General features: G+C 45.7%; 1 protein-coding gene across 3 annotated transcripts in view; it reads left to right on the forward strand.

The window, feature by feature from the left end:
• The window catches only part of SMAP2 (small ArfGAP2), a 44,774-nt gene extending 31,908 nt beyond the window's left edge, over window positions 1-12,866 (forward strand). For all 3 annotated transcript variants that reach the window (XM_045859308.1, XM_045859309.1, XM_045859310.1), the window contains 7 exons: window positions 572-650; window positions 4,661-4,747; window positions 5,765-5,846; window positions 6,791-6,900; window positions 7,939-8,104; window positions 8,542-8,858; window positions 11,502-12,866. In XM_045859308.1, coding sequence (XP_045715264.1) covers window positions 572-650; window positions 4,661-4,747; window positions 5,765-5,846; window positions 6,791-6,900; window positions 7,939-8,104; window positions 8,542-8,858; window positions 11,502-11,627 — 967 coding nt within the window. In that variant the 3' untranslated portion in view covers window positions 11,628-12,866. The remainder of the gene's footprint in view (window positions 1-571; window positions 651-4,660; window positions 4,748-5,764; window positions 5,847-6,790; window positions 6,901-7,938; window positions 8,105-8,541; window positions 8,859-11,501) is intronic.
• Window positions 12,867-20,488: the final 7,622 nt, after the last annotated feature.

Raw genomic sequence — 20,488 nt, forward strand, 5'->3', positions numbered from 1 at the left:
CTGTTGTTGGCCAATTAATAACTTTCCCCCATACTGCCAACATAGGGTAGCACCTAGTTCACGAAACCAAACCCTCTAAAGGCAATGCTTCTCAAAATGTGGTTTGTGGACCATCTGGTTAGAGTTCACATTTTGGTTGGTGCAGGTGGCACCTGTTACAGTGCAGATTGGGGACCCTGCAGAAAGAAAGCCCACTGATTAGGATCTGGCCATGGGGTGCAAGAGTCTATATTTTTAAAGGCCACTCAGTTACCTTTGTTTAGACGTAAGGGCTCTAAAATAGGTAATTGACTGCTGCTTTATCCATATTCTAGAACAGCCACAGGCTCCTCTGCTGTCAACATGAAAATTAATCCCACCTGTGGCTATCAGTTCTCTGAAGGCAAATCAGAGGCAACAGGGTTCCCTGCAGTAACCGCGAAGGAGACACTTCACGGTTCTGGTCGGGAAGCTGCATGTGGAGAGGCAGGAGGCAGAGAGGAGAACGGCGTTCCACGGGGTCCAGGTTGACCTTTTATAGCCATCCTGCGGGAAAGACTTGCTTGATTTATCCTTAATGAGCTTTTTGCAGAGCTGTCGAGGGATTTATTCGAGATAAATATGAGAAGAAGAAATACATGGACCGAAGTTTGGACATCAATGCCCTTAGGGTTGGTTATAAATCTTTCAAGTTTTGTTTATAATAAGTAATCTGTTTATTACTCACAGTAAGAATTTGAAGAACACCTACCAGCATGCTCAAACACTATCATTTAGTGTTGCGCGTGGGGTCACCGGCCAGCAGTGACCACGGAACGCTGTGGATGGCTCGACGATAAACACAACACATGCACAGAGACAGACTAGTTTCTGTGGGGAAGTAGGGATGAAATGGCCACCCCCCCTAGTGGGGAGCGCGCCGATTTACAGTCCATACCTGCTTTTATTGGGCTCATGCTGCATAATAATTCAGGTAAAGTACAGTACTCATTAGGGGAAGTAAGGAACTATAGAAAACAAAGAACTCTGCCGGTCTATTGAGTTGGGGGGTCAAAGAGCTGTAAGACTGAGGAACAAACTAACTTCCTCCTAAGACCCTTCTCATTCAACTGAGAGCATTCTAAACAAAGAAGGTTTCACAGTAATTTACATATTCTTTCTTAGGCCTGATCACCCTGGGGAATCCGCACTTCTCAGTACCGAGCTGCACCACCCTGTCATTGTTTCAGGCTTAGGTGGAGCAAGGGAACTAGGTAACCAAGAGATAAGGAGATTTTCTCCCAGACGCTGAGAACTCAGGCTATGTCAAAGCCGAGGAGCGAGGGTCCATCACCCCCTTTTGCTGCAGCCCCCCAAGTCCTTCTTTGGGGGGGCCTCCCAAAGTGATCGTGCCTGGCTTAGGTCGTTCCCCCGTGGGGAATCTTACCCGTCTTTGGCTAACCGACCAAGCTTTTTGGGGTTCAGTTATGAATAAAGCAGCAGAAGCAGCATTCCTGCCAGGAAGACAAGCTTTTGTCTCCTTGCTGGCTCACGGTTCCAAGGGCGTTCCCTTAGCCTTAGCTAGGCGGGGGTTTCAGCTTCTGATACCAGTCAGGGCGGTTCCCAACAATTTAGCCCTGGCTAGTGTGGCTCAGTGGAATGAGCGCCAGCCTGCGAACCGACAGGTTGCCGGTGTGATCCCCAGTCAGGGCGCAGGCCTGGGTTGCAGGCCAGGTGCCCAGCTGGGGGTGTGTGAGAGCCAACTGATGGATGTTTCCCCTATACATTGACATTTCTCTCCCTCTCTTCCCCTTCTCTGAAGATAAATTAATAAAATCTTAAAACAACTATCATTTAAAAAATACAGAAGTAACAAAACAAACACATGAGCAAAATAGAAACAGAACTGACAGTGACCAGAAGGGAGGGGGTTGGGGGACAATGGGGCAAAGAAGGGGAAGTGTCAAGGAACGTGTATAAAGGACCCGTGGACAAAGACAACAGCGGGGTGGGCGGCGGGGGCGGGGGGCATTGGATGTGGAAGATGAGGGAGGGGAGGGGAGGGGACAGTAATGGGGGGAAAAATGAGGACAACTGTAACTGAACAACAAGTAATTTAAAAAGATGCAGAAGTAGAAAAGGGCCAGTTACTGAATCAAGACCATGAAATGTCATGGAAAAATCTTTGGCTTCTGGGTGAACAGGGCAAACCGTCAGTGAGTTCTTTGCCTTGATTTGTATTTGGGTGTTAGTGACTTCCAGTTCCAAATTATTTCTTCAGACGTGCTGGGCATATGAGATCAAATAGAATAGTATATGTACATACATCTATATGTGTATGTGCATATATATGTTATATGTATATTATTTATATATACACAGCCACACAAACCCTTCATACATACATACATACATGAATATTTTTTCTACAAATGAAGTCAACAAAATTAAATGTAATTAAATCACCAGTTTTCTTCAACTTGGGCAGCATATATTTCCTGTGTGTCAATGGGCTGATTGCACTGGGACACTTTGTCCTGAGGAGGGTCTTGGAAGACTGTCCGCGGCCAGGCGCACTTTCCGTCCCGGGCACGTGGTCAGAGTCTGGACCAGGATGTGTGGTAGCGAGGGCCAGCATAACGCACAGGAGGAAATATGGCACGGTTTCTGGAGGAAGAATACAAGCCTGGTTACTGTCAACTAAAGAACCAGTACATAGGACTACCTAGAGAGCTTTGACAAGGTTCTACAGGAAATTTGCTTAGGTATAATTGACTACTTTCTTGAGCCACACGAAGGGTAGAGAGTGTGGGATTCTCTTATGCTAGCACAGGTCCTGTTTATCTGTCATCCATCTAGTTAGTTATTTTAGTGGAGGATGTGATAGTAAAATCATGAAGTTTACATGGGGCTGTAAGGTCTTCCACATAATTTAAAGCTCCAAATTGGTCTTTTGACGTTGAATGAAAAGGAATGAACTGGAATCAGCTCCAGACTGATTTTTGAGGTTGTGTGAAAAGGCATTAACCACACAGGCAAGTAAGTGGTTAAGGTAAGGCAAGGTAAAACTTGCAGTTAGGTAAAGATGAACCCTCTCAACTCAGTACGAAGGACTCTTACCTCAGAGTCATCCAGAACAGGGACCTGGAGGCCACCATAACTGTTCCCAGGAAGATCAACCCACTGAAGAGCTATGGCTTGGATGGCTTATCAGGAAGGATTTGAAACCAAAACACACGCACTTCCTTTATAGAATCCATTTCCTGTAGTATCCGTTTTCTAGAATACTGTGGTCTGTGTGCCTGCCTCTGTGCATTGGACCTGAAGACGTGACATTAGCGGAGACCAGAAGAGGGCATCCCAGGTGGTCCTGGAGATGGGATCCCGGAGATGGGATCCCGGAGATGGGAGGCGGGAGGCTGCTGCGTGAGGACGGGCGGCCTGCTCACGAAAACGCCCTGTCTCACCCACCGCGTGTCTTCATTTGGGGGGGAAATACCTCCTGTTTGCCAAAAGGCTACTTCAGTATTTTTTATTTGATGTACTTAGATCACAGTTTATCTTACCATTTTCCTTCTGTGGCATAAAGGTCATGATTTACATTTTTCTTCACATAAATAATTGTGAGGTGAATTTCATGGTGCATACGAACTTTTCCATATTTTGGGTTGTTTTCTTAAAATATATTAGAAGATATGGTATTATCTAGGTCAATATGTTTCAGCATTTTTCATACTTATGCCAACATACTTTCCAAAAGTTGTGCTGTATGATACTGTCTTCTCAGCACTATAGCAGAGTATGGGTTTTATGTCATCTCTGCCAACATTAGGTGTTACTAAGGTCTTTCTTTCAGAAAAAAAAGCATAATTTGCACTTTTTGATCATTAGCAAAGTTGAACATTTTCACATGTATGCAGTACTTCCTTTCATATGCCTATGTTCTTGAGTTTACCTTGTGGTTCTGGTTAACATTTAAATGTTTATTTGATTTCTAAAATGTGACCAGTAGCATCTGTGAAAGCGTTACGAAACTACCTGTGAAAGTAACACAAACTGGTAGACTTTCTGATATTTTATTTTTGATGTGCTTTTTGGCTTTATACAGGTGGCTCATTCAGGACACCCTGAAAGGGATACTTTAATCCTTTTACTCTTTTTTTTTTTTGGCTTTATTTCCTTGATTTTTGTTTTCCTAATCATTAAGCTTGAAATTATAGTTCATTTCCTGAGTTTTTAAAAAAGAGGCAAAGATTGAGAGAACTTATGGTTGAATTTATAAAACCACAAAGGATATTTGTTAGTCTGAACATGAACTTCTTTTACTGAATTATGCCAAGATTGGGGGTAGGAGGGCTCAAGTCATGAGCAAGGCAAACCTGAGTCGGAAAGGGGCAGCAGATGGGTGAGAGGCTTTAACCTCGGCAGAGAGCCTACACTGTGCGTTTCAAGAGTCGCGAGACAGAACTAGGAGGGTAGGTGCCTGAGATGTTTGAAAGATGCCTCGTGGAGACTGAGGCTGAAGCGGACGAGGCCGGCTCTCAGGCCCCACACCGCGAAGCTCCCAGGCTTGTCAGACTCTTGCATCAGATTCAGTAGGGATTTTTTTTGTTCCCTCTTTGGACATTTGGAATGATAATTTAGCAAACTGTTCATCACCATTGAGCCTGTGTTCTTTGTCTTATTTGTAAAATCATTATAGAAAGAAAAAGATGACAAGTGGAAAAGAGGGAATGAGCCAGCTCCAGAGAAAAAAGTGGAACCTGTCGTTTTTGAGAAAGTGAAAATGGTAAGTGGGAGAGCGTCCGCACTGTGTGGGCGGCCTCAGGCGTGCTCGCAGGTGGGGAGGCTGGTGTGGGGCAGCGCATTGCACCTGGGGCTACAGGGTTCCACACTGGGATTAGATCGCCCGCTGCCATTTCTGCCTCTTTCCCATTGCCAATTGCGGCCTAATCTGCTCTGTAACACTTCTCTTTGGGGCCAGATGGTGGATTAGGAACCGTGTCTGTTGCATTTAAGCAAGAGGCACGTTCCATGCCGCAATATCAAGGCTGTGCGACACCTTCTGAATGGATGTTACCCCTACTCTAGTCCTTCTCTTGCTAGACCTTCTGCACCTCATTTCCTGTTGCAGTTAAGAACAGGCCAGAAGCCAGGCCATGCTGATCCATTTTAAACAATCACTTCTCGTATTCTTGCTCTGTCGTATTGAAGTGGACACTGTTCTCTTTCCACAGGACATACGGTGGCTGTAGTAGTAGATACTCCAGTATCAGAGCTTGGAATCTTAGGAGAGGGGACTTTTTACTGTTTGCTTAAGAAAGAGTGTTTCATCATCATTCCGAATCACACTGTCTAGTGAACACAGTCAATAGTGATACCGGCAGAGTGAATTCAGTAATCTTCAGACTGATCTCCCTTTTAGTATTAAAGGTTTTCTAATCACTGGGAGATTTGTTGGCTTTTGGCTTTTGTGCCATCAGACACCTACTTTATTCTCGTTTTTCCCTGGGACCCAAAACTTCTGTCGGCTCCCCGATCTGTGCTCGTCTTGGTTCCAGACAGATCTGTCTCTTCAGAAAGCCAGGCGAGCACAGATGGTATCTCTGTTTTCCACTTCAGGTTTGAGTTGTGCCCCGCGCCCCCTGATTCTTCCACCTGACACTTCCTGAGTTTGGTTTCTTTGATAAGTCTCTTTGAACAGCAGCAACCACACCACAGCAGTACCTGTGGTTTTGCAGTGGAGAGGGGAAAAAAGGGTTCAACACACCTGCTTATTTCTCTCTATAACATATTTTCACCTCAGCCACAGAAAAAGGAAGACCCACAGCTACCTCGGAAAAGCTCCCCGAAATCCGCAGCGCCCGTCGTGGATTTGTTGGGCCTTGGTAAGAGTTAGACTTTCCCACTCCCGTAATCTACAAATTCTGACGAATTCTCTCTGATCCCGGGAAGAGAGGTAGAGATGGGAGTCTCTGGCGTGTGTCTTTGTCCCTGAGAGCGTTCTCTCGTGTTCTTCCTGTTGTTGTACGTCTGAGCAGTGCGCCGAGGTGGAGTTTCCTGAGACGTTGTCAGAGCGGCAGAGCGGGGCAGTGGTTACCAGTACGGCCTTTGGAGCCAGGGTCCCAGCCCTGCCGCTTAGTGTTACGTGGCGATGCTGAGTCTCCACTTCAAGGGTGTTGTTGGAAGGATGAAGTGAGATAATGCCTCTGAATCTCTCAGTCCCAAGCCTGGCACATACTACGCACTCAGTGCATGTTAGCCCTTTTCACTGCGCCCGCCCCTGTGAGCCTTGCCCCCATCCTCTCAGTTTTCAGGTGCAACCCCTCACCTAGAGCTCACTTTTCTCCACGTCTTAGAAACCATGCCCCTTTCAGTGTAGCTTATAAGTGTAGCTTATTCTTTATCTTTCACAGTACTGGTGGTTGTCTTTATTTCAGTCCATTTCTGCGGATTTAGGTTATTGGCTACTTAGGCTTCTAATTTCTATATCTTTAATTTCTCTCTGAAAATCAGTCCTACACGGCTTTGTCCCTCAGCCAGGAAGGAGCTAGCCAGCCCCCTTGCCGTGGTGCTGTTGCAGCCTGCAGGCCTGGGTTTCTGCTGCCCTGGGCCCGGTAGCTGGGCTACACATTTCTCCGGAGTGCGCTTGAGAACGGGGGGTGAGGCCTCTCTTGGGATGCGCCATCCAAGCGAGACGATTCCAGAAGCCTGGATTTCCAGGTCCATGATGGAGCATATGGGCCTTCTCGGTCGTCTTTGTGTCTACAGTAGAAGGCAGGCGTGGGCTTCGTGAGCAGTGCTGCATTGTAACCTCGGTCTTCCTTCCCAGACGCTCCTGTGGCCTGCTCCATTGTGAGCAGTAAGACCAGCAATACCCTGGAGAAGGACTTAGACCTTTTGGCCTCTGTTCCATCCCCCTCTTCTTCGGTTTCCAGACAGGTGAGTCCTGTGGGCTCCTCGGGATTTAAAGAGGATTCTGAAAAGGGTGGTTTTGATAACTTAATCATGGATCCAAGTCATGCCTCCCTGGTGGAATGGAACTTTGGTTTTCTTGGTTCTTGATTCTTTCCTTAACACTGTGTTGCCTCTGTTACAGCCTAAGTTTACTATTCACTCCATTCTCTCCTGCCCCCCAAGAGTGGGCCCTTTGAATGGGCTTCTGTCTGAGGGGTGTCAGGTTGTAAAAACTGATACTTTAGGTCAACTCCTCAGCCTGAGTTATTGCCAGAGAATTTGTAGGTATGAAAGACTGGAAACATTTGATGGCTACTATTTGAGGAATATTTGCTATGTACCATACACAGTGCTAGGTGTTTTTGTATATTATTTTGTATATTTCATTTATAATTTGAAATCTTCACCACAACCCTGCAAAATGGATATTTTTAAAAAGATTTAATTTATTTATTTGTAAAGAGAGAGAGAAAAGGAAGGAGAAAGAGATGGTGAGAAACATCAATGTGTAGTTGCCTCTTGCACACCCCCTACTGGGGACCTGGCCCGCAGCCCAGGCAAGTGCCCCGACTGGGAATCGAACCAGCGACCCTTTGCTTCGTAGGCCTGCACTCAATCCACTGAGCTACACCAGTCAGGGCCAAAATGGATATTTTATAGATGAGGAAACATTAGTTCAGAAAATTTATTGACTAACCTCTTGATATACAACAAGTAAATGGCTACTCTGGTATCTAAATTCAGTTACTTCTGGCTGCATCATTTATAGATTGCTTTTATTTTTAAATTTTATTGTAATTTATTTTAGCAAATCACATTGTTTTGTTAAAGAACAAAGTATTGTTCCATAGCTTAACTATCAGGTGTTTTCAGATATTTGTATGATAAAAATGTCAGAAGGCTATTAACTTCAGCTATGAATTCTTATTGCAAAAGTTAGAAGCAGCAGAGCGATGAGGGAGGTCCCTACGGAGACCCCGCCTGGGGACCATCCAATTCTCCCCCTGCGCTCTGTGCCCCAAGGTTGTAGGTTCCATGCCAACTGCAGGGAGTGCCGGCTCTGTTCCTGAAAACCTGAACCTGTTTCCAGAGCCAGGGAGCAAATCAGAAGAAACAAGCAAGAAACAGCTCTCTAAAGACTCCATCCTCTCACTGTACGGGTCCCAGACGCCGCAGATGCCTGCTCAAGGTAGATTCCGTGGGGGTCGTGCCAACGTGCCAGGCAGAGACATGAGGACTAAGTGCGGGAGTTGTTCGTTGTGTTGGGGCAGCTGCTGTGGGATTGTGACATCATACTCCAAACAAGCCTGCGCATGAATGACATTTCTTATGAAGCCACAAAGTATCAGCAGATTCTTCTGTGGGGTCCAGTGTCATACCTTTGTGACATCTGATTCTAGGTCTGTATCTAGACCTTAAAGGGGATGTGGCGAGGTCAGAAACCCACCGGTGGTAAGCCATAGCAAGCCTTGCAGGGATTCTGTCTAACTCACTGTTTTGCTTTGTAAAAGAGCATTCTGAGTTGAGTAGTCCTGAGAAATTCTAGAGCAAAAGGCATAGCCAGTGACACTTTGGACTGACTTTGTGTGGTTTCTTAACAGATCTGTGTGTGTGTTTTCTTGGCAGCGATGTTCATGGCTCCTGCTCAGATGGCATATCCCACAGCTTACCCTGGCTTCCCTGGGGTTGCACCCCCTAACAGCATAATGGGAAGCATGATGACCCCACCAGTAGGCATGGTAGCTCAGCCAGGAGCCTCCGGGATGGTTGCCCCCATGGCCGTGCCTGCAGGCTATATGGGCGGTATGCAGGCTCCAGTGATGGGCGTGCCAAACGGAATGATGACCGCCCAGCAGGCGGGCTACATGGCAGGCATGGCAGCTATGCCCCAGACTGTGTACGGGGTGCAGCCAGCCCAGCAGCTGCAATGGAACCTTACTCAGGTAAGCTACCCTATTTTATTTGGGACAAGAGTTTTCAATTTTCAGACTTCCTCAAGGCCATCTCGCTTTGTGTCTATCCCTTATAGTTTGTATCCTTCCAATAGATGAGATAACACTAGGGACATTCTTATGCTTAGGTTTTCTTTCCAAAGTCAGGCTTTCTGCAGAGTTCTGGGTTCATGTAGAATAAGGGTAACTGCCTAAATCCAAATCTCCCTATGCATTCATCAAAACCAAAACAAGAATAACATACACAGATAGACAAGGAGAACAAATAAAACCTCCCAGAACCATGGCTACCATGTCTCGTGGACGGAATACTACACACTTCAAATTACATGGCACTTGGCATATAAACACCTAAATCCAGCGGAGCCAGCATCACGGAGAAGGCTGTGAAGAGAGGAGAGGGACCCTAACCGGGTAGCTCAGTTGATTAGAGAATCATCCCAAAGTTGTGGGTTCGATCCTTGGTCAGGGCACATTCAAGAATTAACCAATGAATGCATCAATAAGTGGAATGACATACTGATCTCTCTTTCTCTTTCTCTCTCTAAAACAAAACAAAACAAAACAACAACAAAAAAAGAGCCCTGGCTGGTGTGGCTCAGTGGATTGAGCGCCAGCCTGTGAACCAAAGGGTCACTGGTTTGATTCCCAGTCAGGGCACGTGCCTGGGTTGTGGGCCAGGTCCCCAGTTGGGGGCACATGAGAGGCAACTGCACATTTATGTTTCTCTCCCTCCCTTTCTCTAAAAACAAATAAATAAAATCTAAAATTGAAAAAGAAAAGAGGAAAGGGAACAGGAGGCCAGAGGTGATAGAAGACAGACAAGATCATCCTCTAGAAAGAGGAAGACCGACCCAGATTGGAGACAAGTTGAGAAGAGGTCTGAGGCCTGGTAGGTAAGGACTTTGGTTATTTGGAGAATCAGAAATAAGGGACTGAAATATACAGGATTATAGACGGTGGCCTCGGGAAGCACTGCTTCTCGGGCGACGGGATGACTGAAGAGGAGGACATGCCCTCTGGAGGCCTGGTGGTGACAGGAAGTGGAAGAGTCCCAAAATCAGAAACACACGGTCCTCCCCTCCTCAAAACACTCAGTTCACTATGCCAACAGAAGAGGGTGCTCTTGAACTAAGAAAGGCACTAATAGACTAGAACACGCTGCAGGAAAAACATCCATGTGTCCATAGTGACATATATTTTTAAATGGGTGTGGGATACAGGGAGAGAAAGCCTTTACTGCAGAATGACTACTAATAATTGTAGAAAAACAGGGTATTCACATATTCTCAAAGAAATATGGTTCAGATTATGTATTAATTACAATGGAAAAACACAATGACAGCTACTACCTAGGCCTGATGATCCAGCGTAAAATCACCAGCGATGGAACAACTTAATATCGCGTGCTTTCTGGCATCTTGTACGAAGACTTAAGAAGCACACAATATCACTGACGTAGAATTCTTGCCAAAAATGGATCCAACCATAAGAAAACATGATATAGTATCCAAATTGAGGGATTTTCTGTTAAGTAAGTAGCTGGCTTCTTAAAACAATGTCAGGAAAAAGGAAAAATGAGACAGGGGAAGTGTTCTAGATTAAAGTAGACCAAAGAGATCTGAAAATGAAGCGTGTATCAAATATTGTATTGATCTTGCATTTCTTGAGTGTGTTGATTGCGTTGTGGTTCTAGGAGAGGGTTATTTCTTATGAAATGCATCCTGACTTCCGGGGTGAAAGGTCCCATACCCACAGTTTCCAGTGCCCATCAACATTGTTTACAGTTTATGCAGATGGGCCAGAGAATATGGTGAAATGCTGATAATTGGTGAATGTAAGAAAGGGGTTTCTTAATGGGTTTCATTGTACTATTTCTTTCAAATTTCCTGTAAGCTTGAAATTAAAGGTTGGTGGAAGAAAAACAGACCTAAAGAAAAAGCTTCTGGGGAAAATGTACTAGGCATAGGAAATTTAAGGCATTTTGCTTTGATAAATTGTTTCTTCTGTTCACTGCAGCGGCTAGTCTTTCAAAGCAACCCATAGAGAGGCCCCGACCCCACCCGGGCCCTATTCCAGGGGCTCCGGTCGCCCAATTTCCCTTCTCACACACTCAAGACACGTTGGTCTTTTTTTTTTTTTTATTGGCCTGCCTTTGTTCTTCCTGAACAGTCCATTTTCTTTTTCTCTGGAGTGTGCAACAAGCACTTTCACTGGCAGTAATAACTCTCTGCTGGAGAGAAGACAGGAGCGCTGGCGTGGGGGTCTCTCCCTGCTCTCAGGGCTGGCCTCGGCAAATTAACAATAGGCTCCTTCTGTTTAGGATGAGAGCCTGGAAAGGAAGGAGAGAGCCACTTCCCATGCTGCTCTTCTGTGGCCTAGCCGCAGGACTCCGTCTCTCCCTCCCTGAGCATCAGTCTCTGTCAACACGTCTTTTCTGAGCAGTCCTTCATTTACGAGCTCTGGTGTCTTTGAAATGATCTATTGCGGTTCAGGGCACTTATGTGCCACGACAGAGTTCCCCTTTGCCTCCTCCTCCCCATCCCCGCAGACGGAAGGACTCCTACCCTGCCTTTTGCACTAGCTGGCTGCATGCCCACATCCTCGTCTGAAAGTCTCCTCTCTCCCTTTCAGATGACCCAGCAGATGGCAGGGATGAACTTCTGTGGAGCCAATGGCATGCTGAGCTATGGACAGTCGATGAGCGGCGGAAATGGACAGGCAGCAAATCAGACTCTCAGCCCGCAGATGTGGAAATAAAAACAGAACACCTGTGCGGCTGCCCCTCTCCTCCGCCCTCTCTGCCCCTTGCTCCTCTTTCCCCAACTCTTCCAGCCCCCCCCTTCTCCCACCTCTCTCTGTTTGGTTTAGAAATTGCTCAGTCTGTCATTTGGGATTTGGCATTCTGCCCAGCACAGCCACTTCCCAAACACACAGACCTCTCTGTTGCTTTACGTTGTACATGTCCCCGAGCTATCCTGACCTCCTCCCCAGCACCCCCAGTGCTCCCCCACACCAGCACCTTAGGAATTGTTGGCAGAAGGCACTTAATACTGCGGAAGGAATGTGCACACTTTTGAGTACCTTTCCCACAAGGTTAACCCTCCTTTCAGACTGTTGGAGGGGCATGTAGGTATTGTTTTAGGCAAAGAGGGGAGGGTTTAGAGCTACTTCCATGTGTGTTAATAAACTATTTCTACATGTTTAAATTATTGGTTAAAGCGGGAAGCATCATGTTCCCATGATTTATGGGAATTAAGAATGTACTGAAATAAAATTAAATACTTCTTGGGTCTTAGATCAGGTTGGGCCTACCCCTGGGGAGAGACGAACCCCCATCTATGAGGATGAACAAAAATGTTACCCTCCTGAGCCCAGAGTTGCTTTCTGGATCTGAGGCATCGGGACTCGCTGCTTCTGTCAGCCTTTGTTAGCACCAAAGACTCTATGAAGGTCCCACAGAAAACACACAGCCCTTTCCCTGCCTCCGCCTTGCCTGCGGCTGGAGCACCGGCCCCACCAGAGGGAATGCAGAGCTTAACGTGTGCACTGCGTGCGTGCGTGTGTGCGTGTGTGTGTGCGTGGATTCCACCTCCCACTCTCCCCCCATCTGCTCTGGGTATTTTTGTTTTTGTTTTTTCAGGTTTAGGTTTACAACAGAGAGGAAATAATTTATCAACAGCCTGAAACTGGCTTGCCAGTTTTTCTTATAGTTAAAAAAGTGCAATCTCACTGATGGCTCTCGTCCTCCTTTCCCCTCTCCCAACCTGCCAATCACTCTTTTATACCTGTGTCTCCCTGGCTGCTCTGTTTCCCCACCTGCTCCAGGTGTACGAGGCAGAGAGCCTGGACAGCTTTCCTCTCAGTCACTCTTCACCCTACTTGAAAATTAAAACAAGAAAACTTTGCTTAAAAGATTTCAACTGTGGGAACCACAATTTCTGGTTGCCTTTCTCCTGTGTATGTGTAAATTCCTTAATAAATATTGCAGGGAAGGACTGCTTGCTGTTACTGTGTGTCGCTCTTGGAGGAGGGTGAATTCACCCACATTTTCTGCTTTTTGGGTCAGTTCCCTGTAGTTAAAAAATATTCTGTATGGGCAACCCAAGGGCCAGGCCCAGGCTCAGGCAGTCGGAAAGGGGGCGTTTATCCAGTGGTGCCTAGAGACTGAGCTTGGGAACTGTGGGAATCTGCACCTGCTAGCATCACAGGACACCAGAACTGGAAGTACCACCCCCAGCCCCCACTCGTCCATCCTCCTTCCCTCCCGGGGGACTTCCCTCCCTCCCTCCCGCCTCCCTCCCTCCCTCTGAATACACCATTCCAGTACTTCCAGATGTGAGAGGAGAGCACAGCGGCTAGGACAGCGAACTCTGGCTCATGCTGCCAATGTTCATATCCCTTCTTACTCTGTGACCTGGGCTGACTGCTACATTCCATGTCTCGGTGTGAGACGGGGCCAACGGCAACACTGAGGGTTAAATGACGCAGTTCCTGTGGTGCACGCAGCACAGCATCAGGCACACAGCACTGAAACGTTAGCAAGGCGTATGTGCCAGACCTATGTTAGGCATGAATTCATTCAACTAATGTTAGGTAAGTGTTTACCATGTGCCAAACACTGTCGTCTTAGGCTCTGGAATAAAGCAATGAGTCAAAACTCCCCAATCTCTCATGCTGGCAGTAAAGGAGGTGGACAATAAACAAGTAAATAAATTACTTTATTTCAAACATAATACGAGGTAAGGCAGGTGAAGGGGGGAAAGTGGGCATGCGACCATTACATGCAGAAGTCAGGAGGAGGTGACCTTTGAACTAAGGCCTGAGTAAGCAGCCAGCTATGTGGGGATCTAGAAAGAGAGCAGAACAAGGGTAAGCATCTGCAGTGGATACTGCTTGGCTAGAAGTATGAGTCTGGGAGCTACTAGGGTGCTGATGGCATATAAATCCCTGAGACTGGATGCTGTCATCCAAGAAAGCCCAATGAGAAGAGGACCGAGCCTTAGTGCCCATCAGCTTTTAGAATTTGGAAAGAAGAGATAAGAAAAAGTGAATTTGACATAGTCCCTACTCTTAAGAAGCTCACAGTCTCATGGGGCAGTAGACTTGCAGGATAGATGGTGATTAACCAGTGGGTGGGCTGGGGTGGGCAGAAGAATGCTCCAGACAGAGAACACCGTGTGAAAAGACTGAGAGCCCTACGAGGGCACAGAACACTCGGGGAAGCACAGCAGTCTGATGCTTCTGAGGAACGTGAATCAGGGTGCAGTGAGAGGAAAGACAGGTGGGGTTGGGCCAGATTGCAGGGGGTTCCTGTACCACGGGAAATTCAGCCTGAAGTGTTGTAGGCAGCGAGTGACATGGTCGGATGTGAGCTTTAGGCAGCTACTGAGAGCAGTATTTGCAGAAACAAGACCAGATCTAGGGGACCAGAGGGAGGAGAAGAGCTGAACAAAGGCCACGGTGGTCGGGACAGAGGAGAGTGGAGCCGTAGGTGAGATGTTCAAAGGTGTTCCGCAAGAACGCTGAGACAGGTTTGGGAAGACTGCGTGTTCTATGCCTCTTGTGCGTCTGGGATACAATATCCCAATAGTGATGGCTCTGAAAAGTCTTGTGCTAAAGACTTTTTTAAAAAATCACTATATATTTTAGAGCAGTTTTAGGTTAGCCGCAAAATGTACCCCTGGCCTCCCCACCCTGACCTCCTCCCCTTCTGACCTTGCACCAGAGTGGTCGGCGCATTTGCCACAATTGATTAACCTACGTTGACACACCATTATTGCCACAAATCCCTAACTTACATTAGGGTTCACTCTCGATGTACATTTTACGGGTTTTGACAACTGTATGGTGACATCATAATATCATACGGAATAGTTTCACCATCCTAAAAATCTTGTGTGGTCTGCCTATTTATTTCTTCCATCTAATTCCTGGCAACCACAGATGTTTTTCTATCTTTCTTTTCTTTTTTTACTCTCTCCACAGTTGTGCTTTTTAAAAAATGTCATATAGTTGAAATCATACTGTATGTAGCCTTTTCAAATTGGCGATTTCCCTTAATAATATGCATTTAAGTTTCCTCCAAGTCTTTTCATGGCTTGATAGCTCATTTGTTTTTACAACTGAATGGTGTTCCATTGTCTGGATGGGCCACGATTTATTTACCTACTCACTTACTGAAGGACATTTTTGTTGTTTCCAAGTTCTGGCAATTATAAATAAAGTTACCATAAACATTTTCATGCAGGTTTTTTGTGGACATAAATTTCCAGTTTATTTGGGTAAGTACCAAGGAGCATGACTACTGGATTATATGCCGAGTATGTTTAGTCTTATAAGAAATTGCCACACTGTCTGCAAAAGTGCCTGCACCATTTTCCATCCCACAAGCAATGAATGAGAGTTTCCATGGCTGCACATCCTTGCCAGCACTTGGTGTGGTCAGTGTTTTGGATTTTGGCCATCCTGGTAGGTATGTAGTGGTATTTCATTGTTGTTTTAATGTCTAATTCCCTAATATGTAATGTTGAACATCTTTTCATATGTTTACTTGACACCTGTGCATCTTTTTTTGGTAAGGTGTCTACTCAGTTTTCAAGTAGCTATCTAGTTGTCCTGATGTTCTTTACTGAATAATCCGACATTACCCCGCTAATTTGAAATGTCACTTTTATAATATATTAAATTTAAATTCTCAAGTCTGTTTGTGGGTTTCCAATTTAATTTCACTAATTTATGAGTATATTTTGGCACTATTTTATTTTTATTTTTTTAAGATTTTATTTATTTATTTTTAGAGAGGGAAGGGAGGGAGAAGGAGAGAGAGAGAAAAATATCAATGTACGGTTGCTGGGGGCCGTGGCCTGCAACCCAGGCATGTGCCCTGACTGAGAATTGAACCTGCAACACTTTGGTTCACAGCCCACGCTCAATCCACTGAGCAATGCCAGCCAGGGCTACTTTTTTATTTTTATTTTTGTGCCTCTATAATACAAGATAATATCTTATTGGTAGGGCAATTCTGACTTCATTATTGTTGGAAAATTTTTTTTGAAGATTGTATTTATTTATTTTACAGAGGTGAAGGGAGGGAGAAAGAGAGGGAGAGAAACATCAATGTGTGGTTGCCTCTCACGCACACCCTACTGGGGACCTGGCCTGCAACCCAGGCATCGACTGGGAATCGAACCAGTGACCCTTTGGTTCACAGGCTGGCACTCAATCCACTGAGCCACACCAGCCAGGGCTATTGATGGAAATTTTTACTGGGCCATTCTGGAACACTTTAGAATCATTGAACTTAGCAAAAAGAAAAGCTGAGATTTTGATTGGGGAGTATTAAAGCGGAGGAAAGTAACATATTTAGAATGTTCTATTTCAATCTATGAATATGGTGTATGTCACTGGTTTCTCTGTTTAAATCAATAACTTGTTCATAATGTCCTACATCATTCTTGTTTATTTTTAGGTGTATTTTTTCAATATTATGAAAATATTTAAACATGCAGAAAAGTTGAAAGAATTTTACAGTAAGCATCCATGTACCACTACATAGACTCGACCATTTATATACCATTTACTCTATTTTATGCTATATTTTGGGGTAGTGGATAGGTGCATAGCCTGCCGGGATTTACCACTTGCAAGTTGCGTGATGTAGGGCAAGTTACATAACTTCTTCAAGCCCCAGTTTTCTGATTTGCAAACTGGGGGTAATAATAATACCTCAAGGGGTTGGTTCTTATGAGGACTAAATCAGTTAAAATCTGCACGTAGAACACAGCCTCATTCTGCACATACTATATGCTGATGGATTAGTCTTCTTGGGCTGCTGTAACAAAACATCACAGACTGGGTGGCTTAAACAACAGAAACTTATTTTCTCACAGTTCTGAGAGCTAGAAGTCAGATCAAGGGCTAGCAGGGCACATTCTGGGGGGAGGGCTCTTTTCCTGGCTTGTGTTGTAGGAAGTGCCTTCTTCCTGAGTCCTCCCCATGACCTCTCCTCGGGGCCTGCACCTTCAAGAGAGTGAGCCCTCTGGCGTGTCTGCTCATAAGAACACTGATCCTAAAGCATTAGGGCCCCACCTCTATCGTCTCATTTAATGACTTCCTTTTCCCAAATACAGCTACACGGGTTGGGGTTTCAGCAGACGAATTTGGGGGAGTAGATGAAGACAGACAAACATTCAACTCATAACGGCTAGCAACTATATAGTTTTATGCTGTTTTCTAAATTGTTATTTTTGTAACTACTGATGTGAAGTATGTATTTGGAATGATATACTACTATTTTGTTGAGAAGACAAAAATACATCAATTACAGTATGGTCAGTTTTGCAAAAAAAAAAAAAAATAACAACCATAAAATGCATTTAAAAACTGCTGTGTGTGAGTGTGTGTAGGTACGTGTATGCACCAAATGGTAGCAATGGTTATCTCTGCTTGGCGAGACTATAGATAATTATTTTGTTTTTGTGTGTTTTCTGGAATTCCAGAAATATAAGGAAAGGGATGACCATAAGAACTTACTGAACACCAGAACAAAAACTTACCTGATCGTGGTATTCTCTTAATAAAACATCGGATTCCATTCCATTTTCGGTCTTTTCTGCGTACTTCTTATTAAGGAACAGTGGTATGGGTGTGGATTCTTTTAATACCAACGTTGTTTGAACAACAACAGAAAGTGATACAGATATTTCCATTTTGTCAAGGGTTTCAAACCTCCCCACGGAAACATTCACGTGGCTGTTCTTGGCGCAGAAGAGCTGGTCTATTCAGTAGTTTCTGGGTGAGGGCGGACAAGAACACAGGCTCCAGCTCCTTCTGCTTCACCCGGGGTTGGGACGCGGGTTGCAGCAGTCGGAGAGGGGCTGGACCACGGGCGGGCGAGCCAGATCTGTGCGTAGAGGCTGCGGGTGCGCAGGCGCACCTGCACCCGCCTGGGACGCGCTGAGTGCGAGCGTCTTCGCGCGGCCCAGGCACCATCCACGGGGGGGCGGGGAGGCAAGGGTTTGGGGTCTGGGCTGTGAGCGGGGACCGTCGGGGTCCGGGGAGGGGACGAGCGGAGAAGCGCTGGTGTCGCCACACGCAGTCACTTGGGGGGGCGGGGGGGGGACGCTGGGAGTCAGGCTCAGACAGTGTCCAGCCCTGGAGGAAGGTTTGTCCTCTCCGTTTATCGGGGAGTTCACAGGGTTACAGGGTGTCGTGATTTGCCCCAGCTGACAAGTCAAGGAGCTGGGATTCCAACCCCGGCCCTTTTTGATTCCCAATCTGATTATTTAAAACAATACTACTTGAAATAATTGGGTTTTACTCATAAAAAAAAAAAAAGAATGCTTCGTAACACCAGCACAGTGCTTTGGACCGTGTGGGCTGTGTCCATCCAGGACCTCTGTGTAGCTTTGTAAAAATTGTCCAGTGATTCGTGCAAGTTCTAGAACTCTGAACATGTGACGGAACCTTTCAGATCCTTTTGGTGACCGGAACGTTTTCTGTCCAGCATCACCAGGGGAGTCTAGAGGTGACTGCTTAGGATAGATACCTGGAGCCTCAGCTGCCTACTGAGGAGACAGATGGAGCTCAAGATGGGAGGTGTTCCTGGAAAGCCTTGACATTAAAAGGTCCACAGTCTGGATTTTGGTACCCTATGTTCCCTGGGTTCCTAAGAGGGAGGACACACATACAACTGTGGAACCTTCTTTCAGCGTTTCTGGCAGTACCCGCATCAAAAGTGCACAAGCCCAGTAGGGACTCTGCCTTGTGGGCTGAGGTAAGAGAATCCCCCACAGGGGAGTACGGAGTCATCATGCTGTGGCATCTCCTGATCACGCTGCTCACCAAGGCCAGCGCCTGGGTGAAGCTGCACCATGCAAGGAAGGCCGAGGGGGGGGGCACCCCTGTGGGAGTGACTAAGACGTGTGAAGGAGAAGGTGAGAATAGACTGACGGGTGGGAGGGAGGCAAAGCAACATTAGTGTGAGGAAGAAGGTAGACACCTGAGCAGAAGCATCTCTTGGAGTGACAGTTGAATAAGAGATCTCGAGTTCTTGATTAGGGCTCCTGGCCTGGGATTCTCCTGAGTACTGGTGGTCACTTCAACCTAAAGCCAAGATTTCAGTGTCATGGTGGTCTTTTCCTCCTCCTCCTTTCTCTTCCTCCTCCTCCTCCTCCTTCTCTTCTTCTCCTTCTTCTTCTGCGAGAGGGGAAGGGAGAAAGAGGGAGAGAAACATCAATGTGTATTTGCCTCTCGCACGCCTCCCACTGGGGACCTGGTCTGCAACCCACGCATGTGCCCTGGCTGGGAATCAAACCAGTAATGCTTTGGTTTGCAGCCCCACGCTCAATCCACTGAGCTGCACCAGCCAGGGTATGTTACTTCTTTTTATCTTCTCCATAGGCAAGTGGGGCAGAGTGGACTTGCTTGATTTTCCTTATTTCACAGCAAGGAAATGTGAATAAAATGAGAGACCTGGCCAGGTAGTTGGTGGCTAGATCAGAAGCAGAGGGCCACAGGGAGAGTATGGAGTAAGCCTTGAGCATCTCGTGCTAGAAAGCAAGGGAGAGCTCAAGGACTAATGGACAGTTAGTTTTCAGATGGATGGGAGCACCAGGTTCAAGGGACTTGCACTAGATGAATGTGGGGCAATTTAAGTATCCGAATCGATTGTAACACCTTGAATAAGTGAATTCCCACAAGTTCATGATGACATTTAAAACAGAGAAAGAAGGGGGGAAAACTCACTTGCCAACATTGGTGGTGGTTAATACACTGATTGCTTACTTTGAAAATAGATTCATATGGGAACGAAGGCTACATTTACCTTGCTTTTTAGATCATTTCCAGTTGTTGAGAGAAAGCCCTTTTCAGTAAAAACCTGCCAATTATAAATGTAGATGGGATAATAGAATATTTTACTGTAAATGAAATAATTTGAAGATTGATGGGGAACAGGATATTTACATAGTGTCAAAGTATCACCCCCCAAATGACTTGCTAAATGCTGAGGAAAGTACATACTTTTCCAAGGTCTGGTAATCAGATCTTAATTAACCAAGTGTCCCAATGGTGAGGGGACCTGGCATTTTGTGCCCTCTGGTTAATGCAGTATAAAGCACCCGGTACACCCATGAGGTCGTCCTGTCAAAACTGTTTCACCTGATCCTAAATTAAGCTTAAAGGCTGAACTTCTGGATTAAAGCAAATACAGGGGTTAGAGGAATAAGGATGTAGTCAGACTGTTCTGGTCTCTAAAAAAACTAATGTCAAGGAAAAGGAGGGAACATTCTAGAATAAGAGACACTAGAAATAACAAGCACTTTGGATGTGTGCACCTTGATTGGCTCCTGGCTTGGAAAAAATTCAGAATAAAAAATTTGGGGACAGCTGAGGAAATCTGAATATGAACTGAATGTTTAGATGATACTTTGAGATTATTGTTAACCTTGTCAGGTGTGATAAATGATACTGTGGTTATGCAGGAGAAGATTCTTATTTGAAGTATTTGGGGATGAAGTATCATCACATCTATGACTTTAAAATGGTCCAGAAAAAATATAGATGAAGCCAATATGGCAAACGTTAGCAATTGTTGGGTATAGGTGGTAGATGAATGG

This window comes from Phyllostomus hastatus, unplaced genomic scaffold, assembly GCF_019186645.2.
Source record: "Phyllostomus hastatus isolate PE091 unplaced genomic scaffold, TTU_PhHast_1.1 phas_scaffold_182, whole genome shotgun sequence".
NCBI classification, from domain to species: domain Eukaryota; kingdom Metazoa; phylum Chordata; class Mammalia; order Chiroptera; family Phyllostomidae; genus Phyllostomus; species Phyllostomus hastatus.